General features: G+C 48.7%; 1 protein-coding gene across 1 annotated transcript; it reads left to right on the plus strand.

The window, feature by feature from the left end:
- Window positions 1-324: 324 nt before the first annotated feature.
- On the plus strand, window positions 325-26,249 carry LOC103008007 (organic cation/carnitine transporter 2). The gene is made up of 10 exons (XM_007188549.2): window positions 325-993; window positions 7,839-7,942; window positions 15,057-15,211; window positions 16,207-16,378; window positions 17,569-17,695; window positions 19,427-19,527; window positions 21,146-21,360; window positions 22,900-23,082; window positions 24,318-24,453; window positions 24,810-26,249. Exons 1-10 carry the CDS (start codon window positions 601-603, stop codon window positions 24,895-24,897), a joined length of 1,674 nt encoding a protein of 557 aa, XP_007188611.2. The 5' UTR covers window positions 325-600; the 3' UTR covers window positions 24,898-26,249.
- The last annotated feature ends 1,019 nt before the right edge of the window (window positions 26,250-27,268 follow it).

A 27,268-nucleotide genomic window follows, 5' to 3' on the forward strand; every position in this document is an offset into this window, starting at 1 on the left:
ATTGGCAGGCGGATTCTCAACCACTGCACCACCAGGGAAGCCAGAGGTGCAGTATTTTTAATACCTGAGCCTAGCTTCCGGCTCGCCCGGGCTCCGCGCTGGGCCAGCGAGCTTGGCCTCAGACGCCGCCGAGGTCACGAGTCTCCCGGCCTTCCTCAGCCCAGCCAGGGCTCCTTCGGATGTAAACTCAAGGACGGACCCACCGAGGCCCGCCAAGGCCAACTCCACCCGGGAGCAGAGACCGGGCCTCAGCCCCAGGTGCCAGCGGCGGCCCGGGCCCGCCCACCGCCGTCACGCGCAGCCCAGCTCCGCCCCCGTCCGCGCCGCACCACCAGCGGCCTGGGCGGGCTGGGAGGCTCAGGCCTAGAGCCCGCCCCGGCCTTGCGCACTATGTAAGGCTGGTCGCTTCGGCGGGGCTGCAGCGGCGGCGGCAGGAGCTTGCGAGCCCGTTCAGTCGGCAGACCATTCCCTGGTCCGACTCTCGCTCGGTCGCGCAGTGGGGACCCGCCGCGCACGCGCACGCCGCGCCCCGCCCCGCCCCCGCGCGCCGCCGCGTCCTCCGACCCCCGGCCGCGCGCCGCGCGGGCAACTGAGGGCGGCATGCGGGACTACGACGAGGTGACCGCCTTCCTGGGCGAGTGGGGCCCTTTCCAGCGCCTCATCTTCTTCCTGCTCAGCGCTAGCATCATCCCCAACGGCTTCAACGGCCTGTCGTCCGTGTTTCTGACGGCGACCCCGGAGCACCACTGTCGGGTGCCGGACACCGCGAACCTGAGCAGCGTGTGGCGCAACCACAGCCTCCCGCTGCAGCTGCAGGACGGCCGCGAGGTGCCTCACAGCTGCCGCCGCTACCGGCTCGCGACGATCGTCAACTTCTCGGCGCTCGGGCTGGAGCCGGGGCGCGACGTGGACCTGGAGCAGCTGGAGCAAGAGGGCTGCCTGGATGGCTGGGAGTTCAACCAGGACATCTACCTGTCCACCATCGTGACCGAGGTGGGTACCAGATCCGCGTCCGGGGCCTGGGACCGGAGAGTAGGCAGGACCTTAACAGTCTTTAAGGTCGTGCACTCCACCCGCCAAGGTGCACGCTGGATGCTGTCACTCCCTCTCCACGACTCACTCACTACACACTGGCGATGGTCATCGTCCAGCCAGGTGGCTCCGGAGAACTTCTCGTGGTTACTTCCAGAGAGATCATGGACATCGCAGCACGGGTGTCAGGCTGGCTGCCCATCCTGTTAGCTATCTTGGAGAGGAAGCCAAGAAGGCCCTGGCGACTCCTTGTAGATACTCTAAGATTCTGAGTAGTCGTAGACTTTAGATGGGGGTGGGAGTGCTGAGGACCAGAGCTAGAGCTTGGGCCAAGGAGCTGTCACCATTTTTCCTCCAGCCTTTTGTCATCTATTCAGAGAGAGGGGAAATGCCCCTCTACTTTCTCAAACTTTTTAAGTTAAAGGAAGCATGGCTATAAAACTGTCTCTTGCTCCTTTTTCCAGTTACTCCTTCCCCACCCACCTTCACCCCCAAATGACTGTCTGGTCGTTCCCCATAAAGAATTGCTTACCTTTTGCTCAGGGTTAGTTATTAGCCTTTTAGGATTCATGTGTCTGAAGATCCATTCAGGGTGACTTGTTGACCTGGAATGTTTTAGGGTATTCTAAGGAAATGTCATTAGCCAGATTTAGTTAAAGCATACAATCTTAGTTCATAGGAAGCAGGGAGGAAACCTTTCTCATGCCCCAGCCCCTTGGATTTTCCTTTTGGGTGGCCTTGTCTGTCCCCTGGTGACCTTGCAGTCATTAAAGCTGGATGTATGATGTGATGTTTATTGATGCATGTGGATGTGCTTTGCATCATACTCCGACACTGGCACTCTAACTCCCTGTAGTCTCAGCAGAACTGAGCAAGCAGGACATTGAAAAGAGCACTCCTTGATAGGCTCCAGGGTGCCCAGGTTCACTGAGTGTCAGGATCAGGGGTTCAAGGATTAGGGAAGGCTTCTTGGAGGAGGAGTCTTCTCAGTGAGTCTGGGGTATATAGCTCAGCAGATGCAAAGTCTGGAACAGCAAGAAACAACCTGGCAGGAGGGCAGAGTTCACAGAGAAGAGGCTGAAGGGAAGGGTGCACAAGTCCTGGTATGGCATCAAACCCCTCTTGAGCCTCAAAGGGGCTTACAAGGGTTCTGGAGACCCTGTGTGTGTTGCTTCTGGGAGTTGTCACCCTTCAAGGGAGTCTTGAGTGCTGCCCCAACAGACGTGTGTGTGTGTGTTTTGTATGTTTGGACATTTGATGTCCCCAGCATCTGTGCCTCCTTACTCCACATGTATGTAGTAGGAGTAAGAGAAGAGCCCCACTGGGATCTCTGAGCAGTGTCCTCAGGCATTGTTACTTGAGAAAAGAAGTACTGAATGGAGGTAGCTGACTGTGATTTGTGGCTGAAGAGTGCATGGAGTATTAAAACTTCCAGTCATCACAAATCCTTGGTCCTAGCCTCGCAAGTGAGCCTGTCACCCTCCTGGAAGCCAGTGAGCATTGTGAAAGTAGAGTCTGTCCCTCAGACTGCAGGCAGAGAACACGGAGGGGAAGCCACACTCCATGACTCAGAAGTCCCTGCAAATTCTGCTTCTGGGTGCCTGTGGAAGGAAAAGGCAGTGAAGTCAGAAGTAGCTCATGCTATTTCTTAGGATTTTTCCCTAACCCCTGTGGTCCCCAACTTACTCTAGTCATTTGCTCTTTCTTTGCTGCCCCCATCTTGCCTTCAGCTGAGAGTGGTGATGGCACTGATGAGCTCCCAAAGGCCAACTGTTCCAGAAGGGTCCTTGAGCTATGTTGCTGCCAATGTCAGCCTTTCCTTTTATATATTTAGCCTATTTCTTTAGCTGTCTTAACAGTTTTGTAAGAGCTATGTGCCCTTTCACCTACTTTCAGGTTGTCAGTCTTTGCAGGGAGGCAAGATTAATACATTACTTAGCCCTTTGTTTGAGGATGTTGGAATGCCAGACTTTAAGTTCAAGGCCGCTTGTTCTCTTCTGGTGAACAGTCACTGTTGAAAGCTGTTGCATTAACATTCTGAGAGCTCCATTTTTCTAAGGCCCATTTTCTTTCAACCTGGACCTGGCCTGCTGACCATTGCAGCTAGTCCTGTGCCTGCTAAATGTCTCCAAGACTGTCCTCTGCCCCAAATCATAGAGGTGTTTGTAAGTACACTGGTATTGAATTCCTATTCATGTTTTTCAGCAGAAAATGAAAACCTCAGGTCTCCTGTTTGATTTTTTTTTCTTTGTTGGGGTTAACGTGTGCACATGTAGTACTAAACTTTGTGGTAGACTTACATCTCTGTATCTCCTGCAAGTCCTAACATTGATGCTGGATACAGATTGGGTACTCAGGAAAATTTTTATTGAATGGATTAATGAATAATTTTGAAATCTTCTCTAAAGTGTGAGAACTGAAGAAGAAAAGGACAAGTTTAACTTATAGAAGGGAAACTTAGGGGTGGTTGAAAGGCATTGAATGGAGTATTTTAAAGTAAATGTAATCCCCCACTCCACAAACTGGGGCTTGCCCCTGCGTGGATCTGCAACAAGGCGTTGGGACTGGCAGAAAGAAGGGGACACTATTTATGAGGTGAGAAAGGTGGTTCTTCCATGTTTCAGGAATAGTTTGGTGGTCCATGTGCTTCTAGGCTAGCCCCTTCTCTAGCCCTTCAGTCACCCCTGGAGTGCTGGGGAATCAGCCACCCCGCTGTGCAGTGCTGCTCCAATACCTGAGTGTTTCTTGGCCCAGGACTGCCTCCTTCTCGGGGAACCTGGGTGATTTCTCAGGCTGCCTGGATCTGAGACACCTGCTTTTTGGTGTCTCCATAACACAGCCTATGGCCGGAAAGCTTTCTTTAGAAACTTCTAACTCTTCTGGCACCCATGAGGTGGGGTCTCTTCAGCCAAAACCCAGCAGTCCTCTGCGTCCCCTTGCTCCTGGCCAATCTCTGCTTCCCAGAAGCCCCCCGCCCTGGCCCTTCGCAACACTCTTACTCACTCCCTGTTGTCCCGGAGAACCTCTTTTTCTGGACCAGCTTTTCCATCAGCCTTATGCGCGTGTAGTCTTGGAAAATAGGAGAGCCCCCACTGTTATCTCCACGTCCACCTGAAGAAAAAGCCACATCGACCTGGGAGGCAGGCCCCGGGCTGACTCTGGGGTGGGGAGACCAAAAAGACCTGGAGACTGTGCCTCACTGCTATGCCTTTGCTGACTTCCCTCACTCTAGGAAAGCGCAGACCCTTTTCCCTGCCTTTGCAGCTCATGGCAAGCCACTTGCTGGGTCCCTGAAGGGCCCTGTGCGTGTGCAGTCACAACAGACCCATCTGGCCATGGGTGGTCAGATTGATAGTCTCTCTAGCTAGCTGAGAACCGACATCCTGGGTCAAAGTTCTGACAGTTGTCACAGAGAAGGTGTGACAGAGAAAGGAAAATAATCTGTTCTAGAGAATGAAGCTCAGGGTTCATCTGGGCTTTGGGCAGCCAAGCCCAAGGACTAAACCCAAGGGATAATATGGTTTGGAAGGTTAACTGTCCTTTTATTCATCTATTCACTCACTCACCTAGGTACCAAACAGCTACTGAGCCTCTCCTCTGCAGGGCACTGCCAGGCTTTGTAGAGGATATGGTAGCAAATTCTTTTTCTTCTTCTTCTCCTTGCCCTGACAGCCTTGGGGCAAGGATTCACCGTTAATTGCAGCAGGAGGCAGGATGAAATGTGTGTGGAATACATGGCATTCAGTAACAGGTAGTGCTTACCAGTGTGTTTGACCGTTGATGCGGTCAGCCTAGGTACATCTCTGGGAAGAGCTTCTGCCCTGTGGGCACAGGCCCTATCTCTTTTTTCTTCCAGCCAACTCACAGGTAAGGACATATAGTCCCAGGGAACTACATCATCTCTCTACTTGCCATAACTGAGAAGTAGCACCAATTACATACTGCGTACAAGAGACACAATTTCTCTTTCTTCTTAAAAATTTTAACCGCTTTGTTGAGGTATAAATGACATAAAACAAACTGTACATAACTAAAGTATATAGTTGGAAAAGCTCTGAGATATAGATATAGATATAGATATAGATATACACACATACACATATATATCCATGAAGACAACAACACTAGAAAGGCACATTTCTGACCAGGAAGGGTGGCAAGTCTAGGCTCCTTGCAAGGGTTACTCCCAGATGTTTTCAGTTTGCGCCTGCTTTCATAGCTAACCCAGCTGAGGGGTAAGGATACTAGACTCATGACCTAAATCTTAAACCTACACATTTAGTTCTAAGGTTGATACCTGTTATCATCAGCCAGTACAGCCCATCCTTCGTACCAAGTGGCATCATCAGTGAGCTGGTCTGTAGCTGCATTAGTCGCAGCTGCCAAGCCAGGAGCTCAGTATAGAAATACTACATTCCTCTATAAACACAACAAGCCCGGGGTACATAGCCTGGACTCTATGGGCTTCTCATCACCCGCCCGCCCGCTTAAGGAGGAGTCAGGCCAAGTCCAAGAGCCCACTGCAGTCCATCTGGTGGTTGACAGGTAAGTGGATGGGTTGACTGGGTGGGACCTAGCCCGTGCCTGCCCTTCTGTTCATATTTTGAGACCTATTACCTTTCCTGACCCTACTCACAGGCCCCTTGTGGCCAGGAGGAAAGAAGTGTTAACCCATGCATGCTTTTGGAGGGCCCAAAGCCAGGCTGTGAGAATTGCTGAGAAATGTCAGTAGTGGATAGAGAGCCCAGTTACCTCAAGTAGTTGCACGCTTGCCCAGAGTAGGGACAGGCTGGACCAAGTGGTGGCGGTGAGGCTGCAGGAACCGGAGAGATGCTCTGGGGACCTATTCCAAGATGAACACTACAGTCACCTTGTCTCCTGCAGAGCATAGTCTGACCTGGTTCCAGGTAGCACCTGGCCTTGCCAGTCCAGAAGTCCCTAGAAGCCTATATTGGGAGACCTGACATGGGGAGGGGGTGGGGTTCCACCCCAGAATTTGTTGCAGGAGCCCCTGTGGGTTTCTAGTCTAGCTCAGCCATATCAGTCCCCAACCCTCACGAGAGACCTATTGAGAAGCAGCTACTGACTCTATTCATTTTTTTTTATCTCGTCGCTACAAAAGTAGCGCATGCTAGGTGGGAATAGATCACATCATATTCAAGAGCAGCAATGGGCATAGTCTGGTCCTGAAGCTCTGCCTCACACCCCCAGAGGCTAGCACCCCATCACCAAGTCCCTCAGCTCTGACTCCCCTGCTACTCCCATCCTGACTTCAGCAGCCCTGTCTGGATGGGGGCTGCCCTAGGAGCACTCACCCTCCTAGAAGGGAGATGGTATCTGGGTGCTGGCACGGCTGAGGCTGCAGAAGTGGGAAGGCTGCCATAGCCTGAGTGATTGGGCCTTGGTGCTCCTTGCTTGTCTTCTGCTAGTCTGGGCTTCTTCTAGATTTAGGAGTTGGTAACCCCCAACTCTTCCCTAGAGTGGGGATCACCACCCCATTCTCAGTCCATCCAACGTGCATGCTTGTTCCAGAGTGGAGAGCCAGCTATGCGGCTCTTATCATCAGCTGCAGGGGTTCTTTGTGTCCACCCTAAGGGCTGCCCTCCGACCCCCTCTGAGGTGCCTGGAGGCACTGTGCACACGCTGCCCAGCAGGGCCGAAAAGCAGACTTGCTTTTCCCTCTGACCCTGGCCTAGAAGAGATGCTTTATTCTTGGAAGCCGCACACATCCTGGGAGCCAGCAGGCTCCATGGGGGGCAGGCCTGCAGCCTGGCACCAGGCAAGCAAGGGTCTAAATTCCCTAGAAGGTAGCCTTCTTGGTTACTACTGAGCACCATCTCTCTGTTCTGGGAAACATTTTTCTGGGAACCACCAAGCTTCCTATTTTGGTTTTTCTTCCTTCTTTTGGCCCTTGTTAGGCTGGAGCAACCTAATGTCTGAGTGTTCAGGTGCTTCCCCATGCCCACAGACTTCTTTCCGTGCTAACTAGAGATGGAACTCTACACTGGGTACTGGGAACCTCAAGCACTGTAGCCTGTTTCCCCCCCCCCACCCCCAATCACTGTTTCACAAATGGGGAAATTAAGGCACAATGAGGGGAAAAATCTTGTCTGAGGTTGGGTAACTAGTTAACAGTAGAGTAGAAGCTAAAACCCAGCTTCTTGACTCCCAGCTCAGAGCTCTTGGCTGTAATTGGGCCTAGTGTTGGCACAGCATCAGGGATCCCAGCTCTAAATGTCAGCAGAAGGACCCAGGGGTCACTGGCCCAGAGTTGGGGCCTGAGCAGAGCTGCAGGAACAGATCCAAATGGTGCATACCAGGCCCTCTGGCCTCAGTCCCTCACTGGAAGCCTTGACCCTTACAGCTCCAGAGCCCTGCTCCAGAACCACTCCTATGCCACCCCTGCCAATGACCTGACCCCACTGAAAGGGTGCCCTGCCCCACCCACAGCCCCAGTCTCAGCCCAGATCCTTAGAAGCGACCGTGAAAGGCCTCGCCTCCTCCTGGGTTGGCACATGGGCAGAGTACTTGCTCCCAGCCTGTCTCCCCATCTCAAATTGGTAGCAAAACAATGAGGCTAAGAGCTGTGAAAAACAGGATGGTCAGTCTCCCTGTGAGGGGAAACCTGCTCTTTGCCTTGCTGCCCGATGAGCCATCGCCTGCCTCAGTGAGCTCACACACCCTTGCGGTAATGTAAACAGAGCATGCAGGGATGCAGGGTGTTCTGATTTCATTTTCCAAGAAGCCTTACATTTAAAACATTTTTAAAAGGAAGTGAGTGATACATCCCTTTGCTCCTCTTTCAGTGGAACCTGGTGTGTGAGGACGACTGGAAGGCCCCGCTCACGGTCTCCTTGTTTTTCGGGGGTGTGCTGGTGGGCTCCTTCATTTCGGGGCAGCTCTCAGACAGGTAAGGTGGGTGTCTACTCCTGCAGCTGCAGGGCACCTCAGCACAGAGCAAGGTAGTGTTCTCTCAGCCCAGGGCTGTGTGTTTTAAAAAGGCGAAGGCACATCTATAGTATAGACTCCATACAAGTAAAGAGAGCCAGCATCCTCCTCTCACTAATGCTTGCTGAGTGAAACAGCCTCAGCCGAGTGTATACATGATCCAGTTGACCAGGAAATATGCCACAGTTTACTTCTGCACTGCCTGGCTGGCCTTCCCTAGGTGAGCGTAACTCTGGCATCTTCAAGCTTAGGAGAGGGAGACACCACACACGTGCATGTCAGCTGTGTTGTAGATCTTAGGGCATTCCATAGATGGCTGCCTCTGTGTTCCCAAAGCCATCGCTCTTTCCTCAAGGTGAGAGGTCTCACTAGCCAATGGCAGTGTGATGGGCAGAACTCTTATGTCCACAGGGCTGATTCCCTTTATCTAACAGGCTTGTGGTTATGTCATTTCTCAGCAATCAGGAAGTGTGCGTTTTGACCCATAAGCAGGTTATTTGTATAATTCCAAGGCTCTTAACTCAAAGTCCATGGCTTCGGGAGTTCATCTCCTCTGGAAATCACATACAAAATTTTAGAGATTGTATGTGAGCATTTTTCTGGGGAAAACAGTTCCATAGTTTCCATGGTGTTCTCAGAGGGGTTTATTATATTGTGTCTTGTTACCCCAGAGCTTCAGGGTCTGTGAGTGAAGCCCATGGCAAGAAGAGCAGCCTTCAGCAAGGTCCTTGGCCACACTGGGTCACCCAGTGGAGAGGAGTCCCAGCATCCTCCCAGCAGGGGGAGTCTCTAATAGAGAAGTTCAGGGTGAGAATATCATCCTGCCTTAAGAGTACAGCCATTTTATCCTGCGGCACACATGCAGAGTGATGTTTTGGCATGTTTGCATCTATGGATTAATGTCGTTACCTGAGAAGTCTTTCCTCATAAGAAATATGTGTATTTCTCACTAGATTTGTCTTTTCCAGAGTGTCATCTAGGGATTTTTAAAAGGGACAAATTCCTACAGTCACCAGTGAGCATTAAAGAGTTAAGTAGGCTGTGACCACTGACTGATGATTGTAGACGAGCCTGAGACACTTACCCCTTTAGGGGAAAGGCCTTTGCTTCCCCAGACCTTTAACTTAGCAGCAAGCATCAGCTGATTACTTACATTTATTTAATAAACACAGAGCATCTAATATGTGCCGTTCACTCTTATGAGCACTGTACAAGTAAAAAAAGTAAAAAACAACAACAAATAATTTAATCTTCATAACCCTATGATGTAGGAAGCATTATTATTCTCAGTTTATAGATGGGAAAAATGAAGCCCAGAGGAGTTAAATGACTTGCCCAGAGTCACACAGCTGGCAAGTGGCAGAGCTAGGATTTGGGCCCAGGGTCCTGATCCTCTGTCTCGTGTGGACTACTGTTCTAGGTGCCTGCTCTTCTAGAACTTGCCTTCTAGCAAGGCAGAATGTATTAAACAGAGAATTGAGGGAAGTACTTGTTATCCTTTGTGGTGGTAAGTGATACAGAGGAGAGAGAAGTACAGGGTGCTCAGAGGGGGTCTGACAGAGGAGACCTGAGACAGTGAAGCATTGAAGCATGTGCTGGGGGTTGAAAGATGAGTAGAAATTAGCTAGCTAAAGGGGTGAAGAGAGGAAAGAGTGTTCTGGGCAAGAGAGCCAAGAGTACTTAAGCCTAGACTCAAGAAGAGGCATAGCACACTTTAGGAACTGGAAGAAAGTGTTGGCGGGGGGTGTGGGGGGGTGGAGAGTGGTATAGAGACAAAGCAGCAAGGCAGGCTGCGGCCCAAGCAGAAGAGCAGGCCGGGCTTAGCAGATGACAGTTAGGAGTCTGGGCTTTCGTCACAGAGCAGCGGGGAGCTTTTAAGAGTGTGACATCATCAGATATGCATTTTTACGAAGTTGTTCGATAGCTTTGTGGAGAAAGGATTGAAAGGAAGCAAGGAGGATTGTGGAAAGACCAATTAAGAGGTTATCACAATCATTTATGCAGGAAATGAAGGTGGCTTAGACTAGGCTGAGTTGGACACGGGAAGTGAGGGGAGGGAGACTTCTGGCCTGCACAGCCGCATAAATGACGATACCCTTCTCTAAGACAAAGCACTCTGGAAGGGGACCATGTTTGTAGGAGAAGATGTTGAGTTCAATTTGAACATACTGAATTTGGGCTAACTATGAGACTTAGGGGTCTCATAGGAGGAATGGAGTAGGGAGTTGGATGTATGGATAGGGTGCTGCATGAGAGGTTTGGGCTGGAGAAACACATTCGGGAATTGTCAGTTGATAGAACCCTCATCAAAGCCCCGCAAGTGGATGAGATGGCCTGGGAACAGTATAGAGTGAGAGGAGGGCGTGCCCTGGATGGAGCTTAGAGGCCCTCCCAGAGGGGTAGTGGGAATTCCCCTCTCACAGGGTTGGGTGGCAGCTGAGACTCAGAGGAATTACCTTGATGTGAAAGACTAGGAGGAGGTACCCCAGTTACAGAGTTGAAACTCAGTGCATTTTTCTGGTCAGCTGTGTCATGGGGTAGGTGGATCTTTGTGGGCCAGCCTCAGAGCCATGTAACACCGCGATTACCTGAGGAAAGTGTTTAAGTTCCCAAAGATCTGCTCCTGAGGAAACAGTAGAAACAAAGTTGGTGTGTGTGTTGAGGACCACCTTAGTCTTCAGAAGGGCTAGTACAGGGTTTCTTAAACCTTTAAAAAATTTTTTGCCAGCAGACTTCGTCTTTTAAGTAGGATCGTTTAAGTTCAGTAAATGAAATAGCTAAAAATGTGGCTGTTCTGGCTGCAGCATCTGCCTTCAGCTCCCTACACCACCCCTCAAGCTTGTCTGCACCCCCTTGGAAGGCCCAGGGCTCTGTGGGATGGACAGTTTACTCCTAAGTGAGCCAATTCAAAAACCTAAGCCAAACAGATTACCTAATGGCAGTGGATTCATGCCCTCCAGTGTTGTCTAGAATATCAACTTTTTATATAGGACTCCTTGCTGGAATATGAATAAGCCAAAAAGTCAAAAGCAATTAAAATAATCCTGGGCTGTCAAAGCATTTTATCTGACGTCACTGAGTTACCTCTATGTGCAGAAATAGAAGGGAGGCACAACTCTGGGAAGAAGTAGCTGATATTTCCTATTTTTGTAGGCATGTGTGTGTTTGACCTTTTGTTGACAGACTTTAAAAGTGAGCATTTCTTGCAAATTAAAACTACAACGAGGTACCACCTCACACTGGTCAGAATGGCCATCTTAAAAAGTCTACAAATAACAAGTGCTGGAGAGGGTGTGGAGAAAAGGGAACCCTCCTACGCTGTTGGTGGGAATGTAAGTTGGTGCAGCCACTATGGAAAACAGTATGGATGTTCCTGAGAAAACTAAAAATAGAGTTACCATATGATCCAGCAATCCCACTCCTGGGTATATACTCGGACAAAACTATAATTCAAAAAGATACATGCACCCCTATGTTCATAGCAGTACTATTCACAGTAGCCAAGACATAACAGCCTAAATATCCATTGACAGATGAATGGATAAAGAAGATGTAGCACATATATATGATGGAATACTACTCAGCCATAAAAAAGAATGAAATAATGCCATTTGCAGCAACATGGGTATAACTAGAGATTATCATACTAAGTGAATTAAGTCAGAAAGAGAAAGACAAAACCCATATGATATCACTTATATGTGGAATCTAAAATATGGCACAAATGAACCTATCTAAGAAACAGACTCACAGACATAGAGAACAGACTTGTGGTTGCCAAGGGGGAGGAGGGGAGGGAGAGAGATGGACTGGGAGTTTGGGGTTAGTAGATGCAAACTATTACATACAGAATGGATAAACAACAAGGTCCTACTATATAGCACAGGGAACTATATCCAATCTCCTGGGATAAACCATAATGGAAAAGAATCTAAAAAAAGAATGTCTATATGTGTATAACTGACTCACTTTGCTATACAGCAGAAATTAGCACAACATTGTAAATCAACTATACTTCAATTTAAAAAAATAGAGAAAAAAATGTTAGTGGCTATCAGAGAATGCAGCTGATTTTTGTTTTCTTCTCTGTGCTTTTCTGTATTTTACAAATGTACAATTTATGCATAAATGTCAAAGAATAAAAATAGACAAATATTTCTAAAAAAAAAAGTGAGTGTTTCTGGCCCCAACCCCGGATTGCCAAGGACCATTGCAGTGTAAGGGCTCCCTGAGTCTTCTGTTTCCCTACTATCCAGGGAGCCCTTGGGAAGGGAAAGCAGGGTAGGAAGGGCCCTCCCCTTGGTTGACGTTCAGGGCACTGTTGTTACAGAACAACGCAGGGGAGCCTCCTTTTAGGTCAGGGTTGCTCAACCTCAGCACTGTTGACATTTTGAGCCAGAGACTGCTTTGTTACGGGGGACTATCCTGGGCATTTTCGGATGTTTAGAACATCTCTGGCCTCTATCTACTAGATGCCAATATCATCAAAAACAACAAAACCCTGTTGTAATGGGAAGAAGCACCAAACTCTTTACCGTGGCTGAAGGTCTTGTGCAGTCTGGCTCCTGCCACCCTCTACTGAACAGCTGCCCGTCGTGTTCACCATGCCCCTCTAGCCACAGTTGCGCGTGCTCTCCTCACAGTCACAGTGAAGAATTCCCGGCCCCACCCCCGTGCCGTGGCCTTCCTTGACCACGCAGGCGGCCTCCTCAGGGTCCCCGGTTTACATTACCCTGGTTCCTTGTTCCTATCAGAAATTGGTAAATAAAAGATGACATCATATGATTAATATTGGCCTCCCCCACTGTACTGTGAATATCGTTGAAAGCTTGGTCCCTCTCCCCTACTCCCCCTTGTCAACAACTTCTTTTCCTTTGGGTCTGATCTCAGTGCGCCATCATCAGGGAGACCTCCCCTGAATGCCCACGTCCCCAGCCCCTACCTCCAGTCCAGGATAGGTTCCTCTCTTGTGTCCCTTGTGGGCCAGGATGCTGATCCTTCAGTGCTCTTGTTCCAGTGTGTAATTGTACATTCAGCAGTGTCGTTGTTCGATTAAAATATGATTACTGTCTGTCTCACCAACTGTAGACTATAAGCTCCTTGAGGGCAGAATCAGTGTCTTTTTTTAATTCACATACATCCGTAATGACTAGTATATAATAGATGTTCAAATAAACATTCATTGAATGAAAATGGGTGTCTGCTAGCCCTGGGCAGACTCAAGTTGAATCTGCTAGGTTGAATGAACTAGGTTGACTTGTTCCTCCTTGTTGTGTCACTGTCTTTAAAAGCAAACAGGGCTTCCCTGGTGGCGCAGTGGTTGAGAATCTGCCTGCCAATGCAGGGGACACGGGTTCGAGCCCTGGTCTGGGAATATCCCACATGCCGCGGAGCAGCTGGGCCCGTGAGCCACAATTACTGAGCCTGCGCGTCTGGAGCCTGTGCTCCGCAACAAGAGAGGCCGCGATAATGAGAGGCCCGCGCACTGCAATGAAGAGTGGCCCCCGCTTGCCACAACTAGAGAAAGCCCTTGCACAGAAACGAAGACCCAACACAGCCATAAAAATAAATAAATAAATAAATAAAATTTAAAAAGCAAACACATCCCAAAAAACCAACATTTAAAAAAATTTTAAAATGAACACAGGTACAGAAACCACACAGAACAAATGAGGCTTAATGAATTATTCCAGGGAAATAACCATATAAATACCACCAAGTCAAGAAATAGAACTTTGCTGGCCACCCAGAAGCCCCATCCATCTGTCCCATCCCAAAGACAACAGCTTCCCTCACCTATAAGTAAACATTAGCCTGACTTTTATAATAATCACTTCCTTTTGGTTTTTTGTAGTTTTATCGTTCAAATGTACATCCTTAAACACAAGTTTAGTCTTGCCCACTTAAAAATTTTTATGTCTTTTAGTCTACTTTAACCTATGGATTCCTCATCCTTTTCTTTGCCTGGGCTGTTCTACCTGTAGAATTTCCCAGTTTGAATTTTGCTAACTGTGTGCTTATGGTACAATTGAGCATATTCCTCTTTTCCCTGCATTTCTTGCAAATTGCAGCTGGATCTAGAGACCATCAGATTCAGATTCAGCCCCTTTGTAAAGACTATAGGAGTCATGCGATGTTCAAGTGTCTCTTTTTATTTTATTTTTATTTTTATTTTTTTTAATGAAGGGTTTTTAATTAATTAATTTATTTATTTATTTTTGGCTGTGCTGGGTCTTCGTTTCTGTGCGAGGGCTTTCTCTAGTTGTGGCAAGCGGGGGCCACTCTTCATCGCGGTGCGCGGGCCTCTCACTGTCGTGGCCCCTCTTGTTGCGGAGCACAGGCTCCAGACGCGCACAGGCTCAGTAGTTGTGGCTCACGGGCCTAGTTGCTCCACAGCATGTGGGATCCTCCCAGACCAGGGCTCGAACCCGTGTCCTCTGCATTAGCAGGCAGATTCTCAACCACTGCGCCACCAGGGAAGCCCAAGTGTCTCTTTTTATTATGTTAGCAGTCATTGAAACACAATGCCCATATCTCTTCATTCATTGGGGGTTGTACAATGATGATGTTCTAGTTTTATCACTTTGGTTTCATTTAATAGTTGGAATACTTTTATGAAATGACACTTTCCCTCATCTGTTATTGGTAACTGTTCACCATAGTTTACATAGAAAAGTCAGGACAAATGTTTTCCCCTTTATTTACCAGCTTTCATTTATAATGAATTGTTTCTCCATCATCCTCCAAAGTAAACCAGCTCTTTTAAAAAAAATAATAAATGATGAATGTATGAATTTAAGTATAATGAATGTGTGTCAACCCCTTGTAATCATTGTCTTAATTCTGGCACTGCCTTTTGGGCAACCCTGGTGGCCAGGCTGCACATTGGTCCTGGCGAGTGGGGAGGGGAGTAACAGCATAGGGACTGAGAGGCCAGGATTGCGCCTGCACCAGCTGCGCTGGCAGCAGTGTCCGCGACCCCTCCCTGAATGACTCTGGGGAAGGCCCCTCTTGGTGGGGCCCATTCCTGCTGCCTTCTCCCAGCTGGTTCTCTATCACTCTCCTTTCCTTCCCAGGTTTGGTCGGAAGAATGTGCTGTTTGTGACAATGGGCATGCAGACTGGCTTCAGCTTCCTGCAGATCTTCTCGAAGAACTTTGAGATGTTTGCCATGCTGTTTTTCCTTGTAGGCATGGGCCAGATCTCCAACTACGTGGCAGCATTTGTCCTGGGTATGGCCATCAATTTGGAGTCCAGTACTTGATCCTGTGTTTCACCATCATCCCACCACCCGCTTTCTGGAGACAGCTGTGGTGTCCCTCCAAGGGAAGTGGTCTCTGGCAACACCGACCAGGGATTCTTGATGAATCCAGTTAGTAGTCAGGGAAACTGAGTCCGCCAGGTGCCCAGCCTTGTGTCCCCAGCAGCCCAATAGCCTGACTGCTGATTTCCAGTTCTTTTCTGGCCCCTGAGATGTGGCACCTTGGTCTCATTAGTACTTGATGGCCGTTTTGCTGGAATTCACCTAAGATCTTAAAAATAGGGCTTGCCTCTGCCCAGGGCTGGGGTAGCTAAGGAAACAGGGAGGCATGACATGAGGAGCAAGGGCCATGATTGGCAGGCTCACCAAGGAAGAAAACTGCCTCTTCTGCCAAACATAGTGGCCAGTGAAATCGACTGGCAAGAATGAATTGATAGGAGTGGGCTTTAGTCACATGACCTTCAGGGTTTTAATTGAGTCCACACTGCAGGGCTTTGGCCTGCTCTCACTGAAAAGTTGCCAGTCTCACTGTTCAGAGGAATCTAACTCTAGCTTATTGGTCTTTGGGTTCCTTGGGTTGATTGTTAAAAGGATTATTTGTTTCTCTTCACATTTGATAAAATATTTTTCCTTAAAGCGTAATAGTCAGCATGTGTGGCCTTAATGGTGACTTCCCCTTTAATCAATCTCCTTCCTCGGTGAGGATTAAATTTTGAGGCCTCACGTGGCATCTTTAGCATAGGGCTTCAGGAAGTGATGACAGTTTCATGAGAGAACTGTCAATGTGAGGCCACAAGGAGGCACCTCCAGCAGGTGGTCAGAATCCCATCCCTCCCTAGGGCTTGGAAGCTTCAAGATAATTCTGCCTGCTTTCTTATCTGTATGTTGAAAATTACACACAAGAAGATTAATAAGGAAATAACCGGAATTAAAACACTAACATGACTCCCCCCTTGTTTTGAACAGGAACAGAAATTCTTGGCAAGTCAGTTCGTATTATATTCTCTACGTTAGGCGTGTGCATATTTTATGCATTTGGCTACATGCTGCTGCCGCTGTTTGCTCACTTCATCAGAGACTGGCGGATGCTTCTGCTGGCGCTGACGGTGCCGGGGTTGCTGTGCTTCCCGCTGTGGTGGTGAGTGTGGCCCTTTGCCCGGTGGTGCCCACCAGCAGGATGTCTTCTATCTGGCCTTCACTAGGGGGCAGCAGCAACGCACAAATCCCCATTTGGGCTCACAGAGACAAAATCTAAAGTCTTTATAAGGTGTTTCAGAATGTTTCTCCATACTCAGAAAAGCCAAAAACAAAACAGCCCCAAGACATCAACAGACTTGTTCTCAGCCCTGTGCTGGGTTGATTGGAGTGCAAGGAGAGGAAAGAGCAGTAGCTGCGCGACGATGGAGTTTAGCATAAGCTCCAGGAGGCTATCAGACTGCAGGACAAGACAGCTTAGGCCCTGGCTCTGGTTGTATGTTGCCGCACCCTCGTGCCAGAGGCACCGGGAGAAGAGGGAGCACGTTGTGAGAGTCCTCAGGGTAGCTGGATGGAGGAAACCAGGCTCCATCTGAGCCTCCAAGATAGAGGTTGGACAGGCAGAGAGGAGACCATTCCGTACTGAGAGAGAGAACACAGCCGAGGGGCTGAGGCGAGAATCGCCCCTTGCAGGTGGGAATGGTGAGATCACTGGTCCACCTGGATGTGAGAGCATTGCAGAGCATAGTGGGAGAAGATACAGAGCAGAGATGGTACAGATGAGTCCTAGTTATGACCAAAGGGCAGGGGCTACCTCGTGAGGTAGAAAATAAGATCCATAAAGTCTCAAAACACCTAAGTGCCTTACAGAGAGTCAATTGGATGAATCAAGGCGGGGTGGGGGGAGGGGGGAGAGTGAGGAAAAACTAGAGGCTATAAGAGGCCAGTGCAAAAGCTGCTGTGGATGCCAGGCACAAGCAAGGGAGTACGGCAAGGTAAGGGTCTGGGCTGGGCTCAGCCCATGACAGAAGCCAAGCTTCAGGAGCCCATTTTGCGCCTGTCTACTTAGTGTCCAGCAGGTGGCACCACCACTCTTCAGAAATGGAGGTGGCCAGCCAGGGGAGGAATCCCATCATGGTGTGCTGGCCCCTCTAAATTTTGTGTACTCCAGTGAAATCAGAAGCTCACACTTACTGGCTCTAGTATGGTGCATTTCTTAGCTTCTGGTTTGGAAACACCAAACGTCCCTCAAACCTAGCTCTGGTTCTGAAACCCCCTTTCCCACCTCCACTTCTGCTCCACCTGGTCTGTGGGATGGGAAGGCCTCAGTGAGATTGCTCCTTGTACTTCCAGGTTCATCCCTGAGTCCCCCCGATGGCTCATCTCTCAAGGCCGATTTAAAGAGGCAGAGGTGATCATCCGCAGGGCTGCCAAAATCAATGGGATCGTTGCACCCTCAACCATCTTTGACTCAAGTGAGGTGAGCACCATGTGGGAGCTGGTGGGAGGTCCTCGGTGACCATGATTTTAGGGTAGGACCGCACAGCCCTGAAGCCCTCCCTTCACATGGGAGTCCAGCCCTCCCCCTGCCCAAGCCCCAGCTGCCCCCAAGGCAGGTCCTGTTAAAATTCAGAAGTTGAGAAGGTACCAACTGCGTAAACTCCTTCACCTTTCTGTGGAGTTTAGGTTTTCATACTTTATATAATTATTTTCTAAGTGATCATACAGTTGAACCATTACTTTTAATAATAAAAACTCTCTATGAGTTAATAGGTCTTTCATGAAATTGGCATTTTGGGAAATCATTGTTTCTTATACCTTAGGTTGTTTCTCATCTTAAAAAATAATACAAGTACCTAAAATATGAAGCAAAAATAGATTTGGAGTTAGAAATGTCCTGTCTCCTTCCGCCCACCAACGGAGAGCTGTTGAGTATTGTCTTGGAGCCAGGTCCTTTTTGATATCCGCCCTCCCCCTACCCCACCCCTCTCTGCAAACCCTGTTCTCATGCGCCATGAGTAATTTCCTGGCTCTGCCTGATTCCTGGGTCTTGCTTCTCCTTCCTGTTCCCTCTCTTTCCACCTCCTCTGCAGCAAGCGGTTTTCCTCAGTCTCATGCCTCTGAGAAGAGGTTAGAAATTGTCATTGCTGGCTGATGGGGTTCTGGAGTGTGTCCCTGCTCTGACAGGAAGACAAGGTCCTGGCTGTGAGAACAGCCACCAGCAGTCATACCGCAGTGCGCAAAGGCATGCAGATGCAGACTTGGGGCTTGGGAAAGAGAGACCGGTTATTATAGGCAGCAAAGAAGCTGCTGGCCACTGACAGCCCTCCCGGCCTCACGGTTAAGCGGTGGCCCAGCACCAAATCCCACTCAGCACATCCTAGAAAGGACTCTGGTGCACAAAGTTCAGGGAGGGGTAGGTGGCAGGGAGGGCTTTTAAGTGAGGTGGCCTTGGTAGCTTTGCAGAGGTCAGTCTGGATGAAACCGTAAGTCCCACTGGCATTTTTGTGGAAATGAGGCTATTCCAGGGGATCCATTAAGTCAAAAGTTGACCTTTTGTTGAACTGCTAACTCGGGAAAAACAAACTCCAAAGCTGGGTTTGCTTAAGAAAGCAACATCAGTGTGTTTAGATGTGTGGTTTATTAATGTCCTTGGCTGTGCCAGATTTCATAGGAAGTTACTCAGAGTGAAGCTGAGGTCAATTTTCCTGTTTTTCTATCTGAAACTTTTTTCCTTGGAAGTAGACCAGTAACTACATGGTATGAGGACTGAAAACATTAATTCTTTTAAAATATAATATCAATAAACTACACAGCCAGTTTCTCTCTCTGACCCAGAGGGCCGGGAGCCAGCCTTGGAAAGGAATGCTCAGAGGCCTCCCTGGAATGTGGCCATTGACGGGGCTGGAGGTTTTGCCGGGAGGGGGCAGTCAGCTTGGGCCTCCTCCTTGGCTGCATCGCACCAAGGGCTGGTCACTTACTTTTCCTCCTCATTCTCGTTCACTAATTTGTTATCCACAAGGCCCAGTGAAGCCTTCTGCAGCCCAAGACATAGTCACTATACTTACCCTTCTTTTCAAGCAAGAAGCATAAAACACTCCCCAACTCGGAGACGCAGAAAGCTAAGATGCCAGGGTTTCAAGTATGTTCTTGGGTCTCTGAGTCTCCAACCTTCTCTCCGTCCCGTACCCTTGTCATGTTGTTCCTGTAGCTACAAGACCTAAGCTCCAAGAAACAGCAGTCTCACAGCATTCTGGATCTGCTCCGAACCTGGAATATCCGGATGGTCACCATCATGTCCATAATTCTGTGGTGCGTAAGTGAGACATACCTAAGGCCTCAAAACAAAGCTTCTGGCAGTGGCTGTCAGGCCTCGCACTTGCAGACATGTCTCAGATCAGAATTGAAAGCCTGTGTCATCAGAAAGTGGCAGGGATGTGCCTTGCAATAAAAGAAGTGGGCATGTCCCAGTTCTTCACGGAATCTCAGAAGAGGAGAACGAGAACTGGTGGGGGCTTTTGGGGGAAGATATGGGATCTTTGGGGATCCCTCCGGGTCATAAGGCAAATCGCTGTTCACATTGGGTCCCTAGTTTAGCTGTTCCTGTTGCCTGTGCCTCAGACAGTGACTGAGGCCTTTAAGAAGTTCTAAGTGAAGACACCATGTCCTTTCAGTTATAGAGGCTGCTAAGTATGTTCTGGAAATGTGGAAGCAGGACATCCTCCCTCTGGGATGTTTGGAGACTGTCCTGGAGGGAGAGCCATGGCCTACACGTCCTCGTCAGGTTCCTTCTAACGAGGCGTTTCACCAAGTGTGTCAGGGAGGGATCTGTGATTTACCAGAGAGAAGGAACACATCCGAGTGCCTGGATAGCATTTGCTTAGTGGCCAAACACTTGGGATTACAAGTGACTACCTGAGCCTGCGGGGGAGGAAGGCAGACTTCATCTCAGAGTGCTTATTGCTGGAGTCAACAAACCTTGGCGGCCAGCCACCCATTTCCAAGGAATGGCACGGGATCCCTTAGGGCAGTGCACCACCCCTGATTCGGCCTCAAACAAAACCAGCTTTCAGCCTGCAGCACAGACCTGCCAGCCTGCGATGAGTCACCCTTCTGTGGTTCACCCAGGCACCCCTCCTGCTCTGGATTTCCCAGGGACTCCTGTACATGCCCTTTTCCCTGATTGTACCAGCTGTGGTTTCAACCTGCAGATGAGTTAAAAAACAGTCTGATTCATACTGGTCTAGTTTGCCAAAGAGTGTTGACCATCAATAGAGAGAGTGCCTACTGGGGACAGGGTCTAGGCCAGGGGCAGTGGGGGGCATGCAGGTGGCCCACTGGGAGCTCCCTCTCCTCCCCACGAGTCCAGTGGGGTTGGGGTCACCTGCTTCTGACCAGCCTCTTCCTGGCTGGTCGCCCCAGAGGGTCCGCCAGGGATCTTTCTCTAAATGTTTGGCCTAATGATTGTTCCTTATTTTATCTCATCAGTCTTATCACACCCCACTTGCTATCTGCCTCCTTACTCATACCCTAGCTCCTTCTGCAATTGTTGGATTTGGGAGGTTCAGAGAGTAGGGAAGTAAACTTTTGTGAGTGCTTTAGCTTAGGATTTTTAAAGCCGAAAGGCAAGTTGGAGTATTTTGGGGTTTTTTTTTTTTTTTTTTTCCCAACAAAGTGAATCTATCTGAATTATATGTCTTTTTGCTGGAACACTTTGTTTAGAAAGCTCTGAAAGTGCTCTGACCCAGAAGGTACCCTGGTCTCGGGGGAAGTTATCTTTCTTTCTAAGAAGTAAGACTCAGGGTTAAATCTGCTGCCATCCTGGTAAGGATAGTTTTGAATTTCCTGCAATAATTGTATTTTAAAAGTTGTCCAGGTTGGGAGGCACGTGGATGCCACTTCTCCAGCTGTTTTCTGCATTCTGTTTCAGGATGACCATATCAGTGGGCTATTTTGGGCTTTCCCTTGACACTCCTAACTTGCATGGGGATGTCTATTTGAACTGCTTCCTTTCGGCTGTGGTTGAAGTCCCAGCATACGTGTTGGCCTGGCTGCTTCTGCAGCACCTGCCCCGACGCTATTCCATGGCCACCGCCCTCTTCCTGGGTGGCAGCGTGCTTCTCTTCGTGCAGCTGGTGCCCCCAGGTAGGTACCATACATGTCTGCAGTCTGGGATATCCATTGAGTCACTCAGTCTCTACCAGACTGTCTCGGCCAATTAATAAAGAGAATAAAATTATGCCATTACAGCTCGCCTGCATATCTGTGTTCTCGGCCAACAAATCAAGAGAAAGTATCTCCTGGGACCAGACAGTCATCATGGCCTGGGCTTTGGGGGAGGAGGGAGAGTAACCATGTGGGGCTGGCGGTTGATCGTACTCTCTACCCAAGTTAATGTGTGTGTGTGTGTTTTTTTTGCAGAGTGAGGGGGAGGAAAGAGGGCCATCCCCATGTCTTTTTAACCTGGCCCCATCTTAGTCATTTATTCATTCAATAAGTAGCTGCAGAGTGTTTACTGTGGGGGAGGCACTGTGCTTGGGGCTGATGGTGCAGAAGTAAAGGAGTTGGGCAGAGCCCCAGGCCCTCCTGGCGCTCAGACTCCAGTTGAGAAGACAGACAACAAACAAGTAAATAAAATGTTTGTTATAGTACAGACTGTGTTACCTTTAATAATGCCACTGAAGGACAATGGAGAGCTAGTTTATATAGAGTGGTCACAGACAGTGGCCCGAAAGAGGGGAAAGTTGAGCAGAAACAGATGAAATGATGGAGAAACCCATGAGAAAGTCTAGGAGCAGAACATTTCAGGCCGAAAAAGAGCAAAGGCCAAGACCCTGAGGAGGCAATGAGCCTGGCACGCTTGGTAAGAGATGAGGAGAGGAAAAAGGGAGGGGCCAGGCCACAGCGTGGCTCTCACAGGCCAGTAGCAGAAGTTTATTTGTAAAACCATCTTGGTATCCCACAGAAGGGTGGGAGGCAGCCCTCTTTGAAAATTCCTAAAACGGTTTATGGATCCTCATGTCCATCATGGTACCGAGAGTTGTCATGGGTTTGGGGACCTCTGGTAATCATTTGTGGGCCCCTGAGGCTGGCAACACTCTGCACAGGAAGAGCCCCCGCTGCAGCATGGCTGGGAGCCCAGGAATGTATGTGGAGGTTCACACCAGAGCTCAGGGAGACCCACAGGCCACTCACGGCATCTCCTCACTGGCACAGTGAGCAGGAGAGATCCGAGGATCATTCCTGAGGGTCTGCTGGTCTGTGAAGTGTTGCATAGAGTGAAAGCGTGAAGTGAGTTATAATTGAACTTCCCACTCATCCACAAATCCTTAGTTAATTCCACAGTGCCTGCAGCATGAGGTTCTGGGGTGCCAGCTGCCCCCCTGACAGACATGTCTTTAATGACTTTTGGACTGGAGAGCAGGTTTCTCTGGGTTATTGAGGGGCTCACTCTGGTGGTCTTTAGGCTGAGGAGAAGAGCATGTCCTCACACAGCTGCAGGTCTCAGCCTCCTCTAAGTAATCAACTTGGAGAGACATAAGCCCCTTATCCCACAATAGGAAGTTATAGAAACTTTCCTCCCCCACCCTTCCCAGGGAGAAAGTATGTCTGTTTCAGGCAAAAACTAGTAGCAGTGTGCCTTGGGTTGGTGCCTTCTCCTACTTTCTTCCCTTTGCTCTTCAGACTTTTATTATTTGGCTACCATCCTGGTGATGGTGGGTAAGTTTGGAGTCACTGCTGCCTTCTCCATGGTCTACGTGTACACAGCCGAGCTGTACCCCACAGTGGTCAGGAACATGGGCGTGGGAGTCAGCTCCACAGCGTCCCGCCTGGGCAGCATCCTGTCTCCCTACTTCATTTACCTTGGTAAGTCCCGTGGGTCGAGCGCACGCAGGAGGGATGGGGTGGAAGCACTGATTGGCTTTAATGCGACCTGGGGATGGCTTGTTAACAGGAAAGCAAGCACACTCAGCAAATGGGATCCGTCCAATACTGGATCTATGCCTGGAGAAGGTTCCTGTCCGGGTGCACTGTGGTGGAAGCGCTCATGTGGAAAACAACCTGTAGACAGCTAGAAATTGATGAGAGTGGAGGGTTTTTGTATCTGTTTTAGCCTTCCCAGGCCTTCCATCAGAGAACGTAATTCCCCTGTCCTAAGAAATTGCAGTATCGTTTAGGGAGCCAGTGTACTAATTGGGGAAATTTCTTCTTGGAATCATAGTTTACAAGGAACAGGAAGGGAAAGATGTCTATTCTAGAGGTCTGATGAACCAAGAATTTCTGTAACTTGAAGCACTTAACACAGCAGTTTTACACTGTGCAAAGATCTGTCTCGTACCATTTTATGTAATAGGGCCCCAGTTGTATCTTTCTCAGAATGATTGCCTCAAGGCAGCTGCTGTCCCCCTGCACACGCCTAGCTGGCATATCTCTGGGGACGGGTGGCACCCACCTTGGGAGTACTCAGAGTGCTTTGTGAACATGCTACGTAGATCTGACAAGCAGAAACACCTTCTGATCTGGCCTGAAGACAAATCGAGTGGGTTGTGACACATCTGGAGAGGTGGAGGAGTTGTTCCTATCCCTGGACACGTACCTTGAGTTCCCTGGAAACCCAGCGTTAGGAAATAGGGTGTTTTGTGTTTTTTTTAAATTAATTAATTAATTTTTGGCTGCGTTGGGTTTTTTAAATTAATTAGTTGATTAATTTATTTATTTTTGGCTAGAAAAAAAGGAATAGAGGGACTTCTCTGGTGGTCCAGTGCTCCCAGTGCAGGGGGCACAGGTTCGATCCCTGGTCGGGGAATTAAGATCCCGCATGCCGCACAGCACGGCCAATAAAAAGGAAATAGGAATAGAAATGGCCCAGCCCCATCCTCCCAGGCTGCACCCATCCCCTGCACCGAGGTGCTGCTGCTCTGTGCCAACTCTGGGTTCTGTGACCTGCCTAGGTGCCAGATTCCAATATGGCAGCTCAGACTGGGAGATGCTGAGGCCGAGAAGGCAGGTGATCCCTGTTAGAGTCCTGGGGACACAAAGGGAGGGAGAGAGACCATGTCTAACTGCACTCCCGGCTTGGGGCTCTGTCTGCTTTGCCACAGGTGCCTACGACCGCTTCCTGCCCTACATTCTCATGGGGAGTCTGACCATCCTGACAGCCATCCTCACCTTGTTCCTCCCAGAGAGCTTCGGCACCCCACTCCCAGACACCATTGACCAGATGCTAAGGGTCAAAGGGTAAGGGGGCCTCCTTCTTCACAAAGTTAATGCACTGGGTCTGGGCCTGGCAGAGAGTTCCCCACGAACTCAGAAACGCCATGGACTAGTTTAGCCATAATAGGATCAGACATGGCCAGGTACTTACAGCCTGTTCTCTCTGGCCAGACCCAGACCACCGGGTCACCATGAACATCTCGACAGCAATAGCAACTCTGGGATAGTACAGAGACAAGAAGAAACCTTTCAGAATCTGCTGTATGATATTTTCCCTTTAGTGAGATAACCTCAGCTCTGGGGGATTTTTTGTTTGTTTTGAGACTGGTAGACATCTTTTTAAGATTTGTTACTAACTTTTGTTTGGCTTGTTCTTATAGAATAAAATACAGGCAAACCCCAAGCCACACAAGGATGTTAAAAGATGGTGAAGAAAGCCCCACAGTCCTTAAAAACACAGGCTTCTAACACAGCCTCCAGTGAGAAAGTAAAGAGGAATGACCGTCTTATCAGGAGTGGCTTGTGCAGACACTGAGTCCTTCAGTGGCAAAGGTCTTTGCTGTGCATTCTGTGGACGCTGTGTCTGCCTTGCTCATGGATGGATACCCAGACTCAGCTGCATATGGTCCTAGAGCACCACCTTCCCTCCAGGGACACCATGGCTACTGACGGACAACTTTGGGTAAATCCTAACTATTACAGTGATGGACTTGGCACTTCCTAAGAAGTTAACTACTCACTAGAACCAGTAGGATTTGGAAGAATATGAGAGGCATTTGCTAAATTTACATTTTAATTTCAGACTGCCTGAAGAGGCCCCTGATAGAACTGGGGGTCTAATTCTCCACCTCCTCACCCTGCCAAAAAATCCTTTCCCTGTTTCCCACTAATGGTGCACTTTAGAGGAAAAGAAATAATTACACAGGGAGTCTGATTTCTCATAGTTTCTCAGTTACAAAGGATATTAAATGGGATTGTTGCTTCCCCAGGGCAGGAGAGCACAAGTCTGGGGAAACCTAGAGGTATTTCATATGGAGAGGACTCAGCAGATACAGAACAGAGACAAGTGCATTGACTTATGAGCTCTTGGACCACTCAGAGTGACTACTGGGTAGACTTGTTTACATCTGATCAAAGCATTGGGCTTGTGCAGGCCCATAAGAGATTCGTCACTGAATCTACTATTCTTGTTTTCCACTGCTATGTGAATCAAGTCTCCTAGCTACTATGGTTTCTGATGTATGGTTTGAAGGAAGTATATCAATGAGAAAGAGAGATGAGCAAACTTGTCTCTTCTCCCAAAACTATAATATGGATTTTGAATTTGTTTTGTTTGTTGTTTGTTATTATGTCTTTTTTTCTCCTTAAGTTATTTGCACTTCAGAATAGACTTAGGAAAGGCTGGTTCCTTAGCCTCCTGGTTTGTGTCTTTTATTTGTTTGTTTCAACCTAGAATCACTCTGGCAATGGTCCACAGTTGCCACCTATGCAAGGCCTCACCAGCCTTAGCTACTAGCACTTCTCTGGGTGCCAAAAATGACATCACTGTGTGTGTTCCTTTCATGATACTTAATCATGGAAAAAAATTACAAAGAAGAAAATTAAGTCGTGTTCACAGTCTTTCAGAGTTGCTCACTTCAGTGGTGTAACACTGGGAGGTATTTTGCGTTCAGTGTAAAATTGGCTTCTCTCTTCTGATTATGCTACCATGGTACTCCTAAAGCATATGCTTCACCTGGTTAAAAAAAAAAGTATTTTTGTGAAAGCTACTGAAGTGCCTTGGGAAATGAAGATGTTTTAATAAATAAAATGATTTTTAAAAATAATAACTGCCCACCACTTTTATTTCCACAATTTGGTGAGCCATGCCACACCATCACATCACTTTTCTCTATGTCAGCGTGGGCTAATTCTAGCAGTGGTTTATGATTAGTCTCTAAAGCTGAAATTTAATCCCCATGTACTAGAGACCTTCACTCTATTGACTATGGACTGAGGCAGCATTCTTGCACACATGTCTTAGCCTGGCTTCCCCAGAAAGCAGAGCCTGAGGCCAGTGCTTCTGTGCAGTTAGTAACTTATTTGGGAATAAGATTCCAAGGAGCAGAAGTAAAGGATAGGGGGAGGAAACAGGGAAGGAGGGAGACCTAATACAAGGATGCATTATCAGGATGGCCAGCACCAAGGGCACTGTTCCATCCAGCCAGGATTTCTCAGGAGCCTTATGAGATGTATCTCAAAACCATCTGCACTATGATGAAAGGGGAAAGCATTTACATATTGGCCTTCATTCCCCATTCGTCAAAGGCAGCCCCACAGGTGTCAGCTCCCACATTTCCAGGTTGCACATGGATGAGTCCCAAATGGGTTCTGTCCCCTGGATAGAAAGCAAGAAGTAATGCACTGCAGGCCCGAGGCGAAGCACTGTCAGGCTGCACTTCAGTGAAGCTGGTCAGAGTGTGTGAACTGGTTGCTGCAACAGTGACTTGGAGTAAGCGGTGGGGCTGAGGGGACTGGGGATTGGACGTGGTGCACAAGATAGATGTAATGTGTCACAGGGCGATCTGAGCTAGAATGTGTAGAGACATGGGTAAAAAGCTCCAGGGCTGGATAGATAACTCAAAAAGCGTGTAGCATAACAAAACGAGCAGCATCAAACTCAGGCAGGGAGGGAAGGAAGCTTGGTTTCTATAACAGTGTTAGCTTCTCTACTCTCCTCAGACCCGGTTCTGTGCAGGGTTCCTGATTAACTGACATCACAGTGCCTCCGGAATATAATTACGGTCCTTCCTGCTCTTTCTCCTGTTGCACAAATGAGCAGTTCTGAGTTTTCTCTCTT

Source organism: Balaenoptera acutorostrata, chromosome 2 (genome assembly GCF_949987535.1).
Source record: "Balaenoptera acutorostrata chromosome 2, mBalAcu1.1, whole genome shotgun sequence".
In the NCBI taxonomy this organism is placed as follows: Eukaryota; Metazoa; Chordata; class Mammalia; order Artiodactyla; family Balaenopteridae; genus Balaenoptera; species Balaenoptera acutorostrata.

Bases quoted from the DNA above. Each gene is read 5' to 3' on its own strand.
- LOC103008007 (XM_007188549.2), top strand. From the start codon at position 601: ATGCGGGACTACGACGAGGTGACCGCCTTCCTGGGCGAGTGGGGCCCT. The intron at 15,212-16,206 runs GTATGGCCATCA...TGTTTTGAACAG, and splicing joins CGTGGCAGCATTTGTCCTGG to GAACAGAAATTCTTGGCAAG. The intron at 17,696-19,426 runs GTGAGCACCATG...TTGTTCCTGTAG, and splicing joins CCATCTTTGACTCAAGTGAG to CTACAAGACCTAAGCTCCAA.